General features: G+C 40.1%; 1 protein-coding gene across 4 annotated transcripts in view; it reads left to right on the plus strand.

Moving 5' to 3' along the window:
* The window catches only part of GCNT4 (glucosaminyl (N-acetyl) transferase 4), a 29,567-nt gene extending 21,898 nt beyond the window's left edge, over positions 1 to 7,669 (plus strand). For all 4 annotated transcript variants that reach the window (XM_039469237.2, XM_010341125.3, XM_074384710.1 and 1 more), the window contains exon 2: positions 2,816 to 7,669. In XM_039469237.2, the coding sequence (XP_039325171.1) occupies positions 2,817 to 4,175 (1,359 nt within the window). In that variant the 5' untranslated portion in view covers position 2,816 and the 3' untranslated portion in view covers positions 4,176 to 7,669. The remainder of the gene's footprint in view (positions 1 to 2,815) is intronic.
* The last annotated feature ends 1,417 nt before the right edge of the window (positions 7,670 to 9,086 follow it).

Here is a 9,086-nt window from a genome sequence, read left to right on the forward strand (position 1 = left end):
ATGCCCAGGCTTCTGGAGTTGCAGTGAGTTGCCTTGTGCATTGGGTGGGGATGTGGGGGGGAACAGTTTTCCATGGTTTTAGAACAACTGGCAAGAACCCTGGCTCAGAACCTGAGTGATGGGACCCTGTTCGGTGTGATTTGGAGGAACAGAAAGCTGAGACCTGACAAGGGACCCAGGGCCACGAGTCTGACTAGGAGTCTCTTGACCTGGGTGCTGATGCAGCAAAGATGCTGTCTGGCTTGGCAGTGGGGATGGAGAAGAAGGGATGGATTTGAGACACTTTTATGAGGTGGTGTGTTAACATGGGTGTGAGGGAAATGGTTGAGTTGGGTAACTCTGGTTTCAAGCATGGGCCATGCATGAGTGGGGGGATGGTCTCGCCATTGAGACAGAAAACGCAGGTGAAGTGAGGATGTCGAGTTCGGTTTCGAGTTTAGTTCTGGACTCGTGGAGGCTGAGTGCCTGCAGGATATCAAGTGGCAATGTCCACCCAAGCAACTGCAGGTTCACCTCTGAGGCTTGGGCAAGAGGTAAGGGCTGGCGGGAAAGGTGTTGGAAGGTAGAAAAGCATCAGTGTGGAAGGTGGAATCCAGAGATGGGGGCAAGTATGCACAAGAAGAGAAGTGAGCTGAGGGTAGGCACCTGGGGCAGCCCACAGAGGAGAGATGAGGTGTGGCTGGAGCATGGGATTCTGCAGTACTGTTTGTGGTAGTGAAAGTGTGGTTCTTCAAACAGAGGGATTTAAGTGGAGGTGAATGAGGAAGGTGGGATGTCATTCCCGGGGAAGAGTTTTGTCATTTGGTCTGTACAGATGAAATCTACAAAATTAAACTGTGTTCCAACTTCTTGGTAATTCTCTTGAATAAAATTGGATACAATGATTATGTCTTCCATTTAATGTTTATTAAGGTGTGTTAGGAAATTGCACGTGGGCTCTCGGACCTCACCAGTTCTCAGTATCCGAGCCTCAGCCGTAGGGGCTCTGCCAGCCTCCTGTCCTGGAGCCTTGGGCTAGTACTTCGTGGGCCACCTTCTTGCTGCTCTCTCTAAGTACCTCTGTACCCTCCTCCTAGTCAGCCTGTTTTCATCTGAAAAAGTAGTATAATCATTTCTAAATGCAAATGATACTAAAAGATATTCAGTGATAAGTAAATCCTCCTCCTACCCAGGCCCCAATCCTCAGTCCTTTCCCACTCTACCCTGCAGAGCAACTCCTGTTACCAGTGTTGTGTGTATATACAGTATCCTTTTGGAAACGCTACAGCTGTGGGTTGAATCCAGCCAGCTGCCTGTGTTTGTAAATAAAGTTTTATTGGAACTCAGCCACACCCACTCATTGAAATATAATCTTTGGCTGCTTTCCCACCAAAACAGGCAGAGTTGAGTAGTTGTGACTGAGACAGTATGGCCAACAGAACCAAAAATATTTACTATCTGGTCCTTTAAGAAAAAAGTTAGGGTGAGGGTGGTGGCTCATGCCTGTAATCCCACACTTTGGGAGGCTGAAGTGGGAGAATCACTTGAGGCCAGGAGTTCAAGACCAGCCTGGGCAGCAGTGGGACTCCGTCCTGACTAAAGAAAAAATTAGTTGGGCATGTTGGCACACACCTGTGGTTCCAGCTTCTTGGGAGGCTGAGGTGGGAGGATCGCTTGAACCCAGGAATTCAAGGCTGCATTGAGCCATGATTGCACCATTGCACTCCGGTCTGGGTGATAGAGCAAGACCTTATCTCAAAAAAAGAAAAAAGAAAAAGTTTGGTAGCGTATGTTCTTTGTATGTATAGATACATAAGCATACTATACATGCTTCTACGTTTTACTTGTTTTTATTTCACGGTGTATCTTAGAGATTATTCCCCATTGGCATGTACATGCAGATTGGTCTCAGGCCTTTTCTCATATCATGGACGTAATTAAATTACATGTAATGTAATTTAATCAATGCACTGTTCAAGGATGTTTGAGATATTTCCTGTCTTGCCTGAATACAAAGCACATAGGGAACCTCCTTGTTGAATACAAAACACTGTAGGGAACCACACAGGGCATCTTCAGAGTGAGTACATTTAAAACTGACAGCTATTTCCAAATTGCCCCCCAAAGTAGTTACTATACTCCCACCTACTACTTTCAGTGAGAATCAGGCCGTTTTTATTTTAAGGGCTAAATGGTTAATCCCTGTGTGAAAATGAGCATTAACAAAATTAAAAATAAAGAAAATATGCAGGTTTACCCAATTTTGTTATCTATACATTTTATAATCTCTAATACTTACTATAGCTCCTTTGAGTATCTGCCCACCACTCTTCTTTCTAAAGGTGGGTTTCACTGGGCTTTCCTTATTTGACTTCAGATGTGGATCTAATCAGGATCTGGAGGTAGAATCAAGACAGATGTTCCCTTTGGCCTCAGGTGAGTCCTTTGCATCTTTGAGGCTCTCTTGATGACATCCAGTTCACTAGACCTCTGCCCAAACCAGAGCAATCCCTCCTCAAATATGCTAAGCAGAAATGCAGACAATATAAGCCATGCTATATTTATATTTTAGGAGTTTACATTACCTTCCATTCTATTTGGAAACCAACGTCTCTCAAAATTAGGTATAGTTAACACAGAATACTCCAAAATACCACCATTCTTCGTAATTCCATTTCCTTATTTCTGGACTCTTTCAAGGATAGAAACCTTGTTTCATTCGTTTTTGGGGCCAGCATTCTGTGTAGTATGTGGTAGGCGCTCAATAGATTTTTGGATAAACTGACCGGATTCTCTCTTAATATTCCAACTGGATTATTTCTTTCTCTTCTTACAGAATGAAGATATTCAAATGTTTTAAACATACCCTACAGCAGAAAGTTTTCATCCTGTTTTTAACCCTATGGCTGTTCTCCTTGTTAAAGCTTCTAAATGTGAGACGACTCTTTCCGCAAAGAGACATTTACTTGGTTGAGTACTCATTGAGTACGTCACCTTTTGTAAGGAACAGATACACTCATGTTAAGGCTGAAGTCAGGTATGAAGTTAACTGTTCGGGTATCTATGAACAGGAGCCTTTGGAAATTGGCAAGAGTCTGGAAATAAGAAGAAGGGACATCATTGACTTGGATGATGATGATGTTGTGGCAATGACCAGTGACTGTGACATTTATCAGACCCTAAGAGGTTACACTCAAAAGCTTGTTTCAAAGGAGGAGAAAAGCTTTCCAATAGCCTATTCTCTGGTTGTCCACAAAGATGCAATTATGGTTGAAAGGCTTATTCACGCTATATACAACCACCACAATATTTACTGCATCCATTATGATCGTAAGGCCCCTGATAGCTTCAAAGTTGCCATGAACAATTTAGCTAAGTGCTTCTCCAATATTTTCATTGCTTCCAAATTAGAGGCTGTGGAATATGCCCACATTTCCAGACTCCAAGCTGATTTAAATTGCTTGTCAGACCTTCTGAAGTCTTCAGTCCAATGGAAATACGTTATCAACCTGTGTGGGCAAGATTTTCCCCTGAAGTCAAATTTTGAATTAGTGTCAGAGTTGAAAAAACTCAATGGAGCGAATATGTTGGAGACGGTGAAACCCCCTAACGGTAAATTGGAAAGATTCACTTACCATCATGAACTCAGACGGGTGCCTTATGAATATGTGAAGCTACCAATAAGGACAAATATCTCCAAGGAAGCACCCCCCCATAACATTCAGATATTTGTTGGCAGTGCTTATTTTGTTTTAAGTCAAGCATTTGTCAAATATATCTTCAATAACTCCATCATTCAAGACTTTTTTGCCTGGTCTAAAGACACATACTCTCCTGATGAGCACTTTTGGGCTACCTTGATTCGGGTTCCAGGAATACCTGGGGAGATTTCCAGATCAGCCCAGGATGTGTCTGATCTGCAGAGTAAGACCCGCCTTGTCAAGTGGAATTACTATGAAGGCTTTTTGTATCCCAGTTGTACCGGATCTCACCTTCGAAGCGTGTGTATTTATGGAGCTGCAGAATTAAGGTGGCTTATCAAAGATGGACATTGGTTTGCCAATAAATTTGATTCTAAGGTGGACCCTATCTTGATTAAATGCTTGGCAGAAAAGCTAGAGGAACAACAGAGAGACTGGGTCACTTTGTCCTCAGAAAAGTTATTTATGGATAGAAATCTCACAACCACATCATGATAGTAAAATCAGGATGGAAATAACAGTGTACCCGATAAATGGAGTCAGTATGGAATGGAATACTATACTATGCCCAATACTGTTTAAACTCAGTTATCCCAGACTTTAAAAGGTGTCCAGAATTCGTTGCACAAGGGAAAATGATCTAGCCTTTGATGATATTATCCGCAGTTGGTTAGGTTTTTTTAATGTTTGTTTTTGCTTGCAATCTCACTGAGCTAAGTCAGAGATCTTAAACATTCAGTCAGTCCTCAAATATTATTGAGCACCTAGGCACTTTTTTAGAGACTGTGGCTTATCCTCATCATAGCAACCTTGATATCTTTAAGTTCTGCACATAACAGGATTCTACTGAAGAAGCTTTTGAAGTATGTGGTAATCATCTGATCATGTAAACCACCCATTTCAGAGTAGTGTTAAGTACTGTGACCAACACTCCACTTGCCTCTTAACTCAGATTCCAAGACATTTCTTAACCATTAGAGCAGAGGAGGAAAGACTCACTACCTCAGAAAAATCTCAAAGAATAGTCCAATTTCCTGCTTGCCAAAGCATAATCTGCCTTTTGGTGCATTACTTGGTCAATTCAGGGTTGAGGAGACTGTTGAGGGGAGCATTTATAGGTGTATGAAAGTTAAGGAAGGGGGTGAGGATATGGGTTGGGACAGGTAGTGCCTAAAGAAGAGTGAAGAGATTTATACAACATTTGTTATCATGTTACACAACAGTATCATGAATGGCCTCCTTTTTAATTCAACTGTTTCTTTAAAATTCATTTCCTGAATAAAAATAAGAACTGACTAATAGCTCCAAGCGTCACACACCAGAGCATTAAGCCTAAGTCTTCAAAGTGTAAGTTACCATTCTAGGTAAGTTTCTTTACAATGGAATCCTCCCCATGGAATTATTATAATTTTGTTTTACGGAACTGTCAAGCTAAGAGTCACTAAACTTTCTTGAAAAGGTTGTGTGAAATATGACATCTTTCTAAATTAATTCTTACAGTCATTTAAAATTTTTTCATCTCCAGCAGCTGTCCAACTGGAATCCAGATATAAGGTGATAAAAACTGTATGTTTCTTGCAGTCTGTCTCAGCTTAGTTCCATAGAAGAAAAAAGGCTAATTTTCCTAAGGACACAACAAGAATATTCATTAAGGATATTTTCTAAAACCCACATTTGAGAAAGCCACCAAATGAGTCATATATATATATAAACAGAACCACTGTTTGGATATCTTTCCTGAACATTGTGTGTGTGTATGTGTGTGTGTGTGTATATATATGTGTGTGTGTATATATATATGTATATACACACAATTCCTACCCCATTTCACTTCTAGAACAATTCCATACAGATATATATGTATATATATACACATACATACACACATATCTGTAATGAAATTGTTCTAGAAGTGAAATGGGGTAGGAATTGTGTGTGTGTGTGTGTGTGTGTATATATATATATAGATACACACACACACACACACACACACATAATGTTCAGGAAAGATATCCTAACTGTGGTATATATATGTGTGTGTGTGTATCTATATATATACACACACACATATATATACACACACACATATACACACACATATCTGTAATGGAATTGTTCTAGAAGTGAAATGGGGGTAGGAATGGGGTTCTGAGAATAGGCAATAACATTTTCACCAGTCTCTTGGGAAACTGTAGAACTCGTGTAAAAATTTCATGGTCACCATGTGTCTCAGTGGCAGCCTCAGTAAATAGCGATGTAGCCTCAGATATTATACTTAAAGATGTAGTAAATCAAGGCCAACATAGGACAGTTTGGAAGATTTAAGTGTTACATATTTTTAAATGTCTGTGTTCTAAACATGAAATGCACTTTGCTCATTTTCAAGTTCATGATACTAACTGCCAGCTGACACCACTTCTCGCTGCCTTTCTTCTCTTGAACTCGTTTTTATTTACCCCCTTCAAATTAACTTCATTCTTCAGAAACAGCTGTTAGCAAGCCGCATTCTTCAAAACAAGCAAATATTGTATAGAGCTAAGTTCTGCCAAAGATCCACACTGGTTCACTCACATATGACTGTGGACAGGTACGTCACTTTGGTCTCTATGAACCTCAGTTTTCCAGGTCTTCGAAATAAGCACTTGGTTGCCTATCCTGACTTCCTCGCAAGTTTTTTTGTGAGAATCGATTGAAATAGTTTATGAAGTGGTTTGAAAATAGGTACAAACTATTGAAATGTCAGAGAGTGATACCTGTAGTAATTAATATAAGGCAAACAAAGGTCCAACTCCATATAAAGACTTACACATTTACCTTTTCTGAAAAACCACTGAAATATAAAAAGAGGCCCCAGTCACAGGGGCAACTTCTGTAACCAAATCCAGATCTGAGGAGACCCCTGGAACCCCATTTGGGGTTTCTTTCTAAGCCAATAGGATTAGCAGGTTGGTGCAGTGGCTTACATTGAGAATGGGGCTAGAAATACTTTCCCACCATCTAGGATGAAATACACGAGGTCCAGTTGAAATCTTGGTTTTTATGCCTTTGGTCATGAGAATAAACGTAAATGCTGGGAAACAAATAACCTCCTGATCCAGTGTCTTGTCTCCTGGTGAGAAATTATTCTATTCCCTGTTTATTGGGAAACTTCCCAAGTTGTTCATCACTTAAATGCCATATTCAAAGGGAACATGGAAGGATGAAGAGGAGAAAGTGCCTTCGAGACATTCACACGTTTCTCTGGACTCAGTTTGTTAACATTTCAGGGAGCTTGTCAGATCACACCTTTTTGCCTTGGAAATCCTGCAGATTTCCTGTACACCTTCATACCTGATTCTTCCCTAAAACCTTTGGGTATGATTCCCTCCTTGTTCTTGAGAATGTCCTGCAGTCTGTGTTTATAATTATTCTTTGTATAGTCTTTATTGAATCTAGACTCTAAGTTATTCAAAGATCAGACCAGAACCTTAGAGTTTCTAAATTGTATGTGGATATTAAACAATATTAATAATGAAAGAGCTACCCAAATAGCCTATATTATGTGAACAATCTCTTGTAATATTAGATGTATTTAAAGACCAGTGTTGCTGCTATTTTTAATATTTTGGTTACTTTAAGTGAAATATACATATTTAAATTTGAAGATTCATCTTGCCTTTCCAAATGTGAAGATATACCTACATATATTTTGACACATTTCATGTAATATAAAAATGATAATCCACTTTGTGAATGTAAGTGAATGTATTCTTATGTACGTTATTACAAATGATTTTTATTTGCATTGATGATGAAATGAGAGTTTTGGGTTTTTTTAATGCATTTATATTGACTGGTCTCTAAATCTCTTATTTTGTTTCCTTACCATTTTCAAAATACAGTTCCTGTAACATTAGTTCTAAATAGATTGGTGTTTCATTTTGTATTATGCTGCTACTAGATGTTAACTCTCTGGTATTGTAAAATAAAATGTGCTCCAAAACCCTGAACCCTTGGTCTTGATGAGCTTTCCTTTCTTTAGTTTTGCTGGTTCCCTACAAAGATTCTTTCAGTTTATGGCACTTGCCCGGTATTTAAGGAGCAGAGTTAATTTCACTTCAGTGTAAAAGAAATTCAGTATGTGTATTATGCACAATAGAGGCACATGAACTTAAGCCGTTTAATTTGGTAAAATTTCAAAGAGTCTTTCAGGATTTCCCTGTCTTCGTCCTCCTTCAGGTTTGTTTCTCCTCTAAGATTAGGTAAGTACTCTTGTTTGCTTGATTACTTTATGGAAGTAGTTTTCTTTATCTCAGGTCTCTCACTTCCTGGAACATCAAGATTCTTCTTTTTTTTTTTTCCTTTTTGAGATAGAGTCTCGCACTGTCACCCAGGCTGGCATGCAATGGGAGGATCTCGGCTCACTGCAACCTCTGCCTCCCATGTTCAAGTGATTCTCCTACCTCAGCCTCCCAAGTAGCTGGGATTATAGGTGTGAGCCCCCAAGCCCAGCCAAGATTCTTCCCTTTCTTTGAAGGACTCCTGCCTTGGTTGTAAGCGTACAGACATGTGGTGCCTGGATCCCCCAGTGTCCCCAGGCCTTGCTGGTAGAGGATTCCTGATAATCTTCTGCTCTGTTCTCCCAGCTCTACTGAGCTGAGCATTTGTTATCACCAACACCCTCCAAGAAGCTCCCTGGCCATTTTTCTTTCACTCTTTCTAAATCTAACAGTCACCAGCCTACCTAGTAAGCAGATAAGCCAGGGGGTTGCATATTTCACTCATAAATCTCCATCCATCTTGAGGAGTTAGGGCATTTGGAGAATCTTCAACCTAAAAAAATTAACAGTGTACTCAACCTAAGGTTAATTCTAGCTCTTACCAAGCTGGACAACCATGCGAATCCACAGTAATTTCAGGAATGGGGGACTATTTTTTGGTGGCAGTGGTGGGAAGGCAGGTCTATACACAGTGTCATATTAAAGACTGATAGATTTGATTCCTACATAAGTTCCATATTTTTTTGTTCCCTTTGGCACCTACAAACCTACATCTAAATTGGGACAACTGGCTTCTAGTTTCATGAAACTGATTATGAGGAATCTGTGGCAAGAGAGAATAAATAGATGATTGTAAATTTGTTCTCAGTACTGGAAAAAAATAACCCAATGATGATGCAAAACAAACAGCTTCAGAGACAGACGATGAGGCTGTCAGCCCACGTGGGCACACAAAAGCCACAGGAAGACTCTTCACTGGGTCTTACGTACAGCCTTCCCACAAAGCAGCAAAGCACACACTCCTGGAGCACCCTCAGTTGAATCATGCGTAAGACAAACAGCCAGAAAAGAATCTGAGGGAAAATCATGGCCAGTAACCTGGGTAAATTTGTTTTTTTGTTCTTGCAGTGTATTGTTTTGTTCTTTG

The sequence above is a fragment of the Saimiri boliviensis genome, chromosome 1 (assembly GCF_048565385.1).
Source record: "Saimiri boliviensis isolate mSaiBol1 chromosome 1, mSaiBol1.pri, whole genome shotgun sequence".
Lineage (NCBI taxonomy): Eukaryota > Metazoa > Chordata > Mammalia > Primates > Cebidae > Saimiri > Saimiri boliviensis.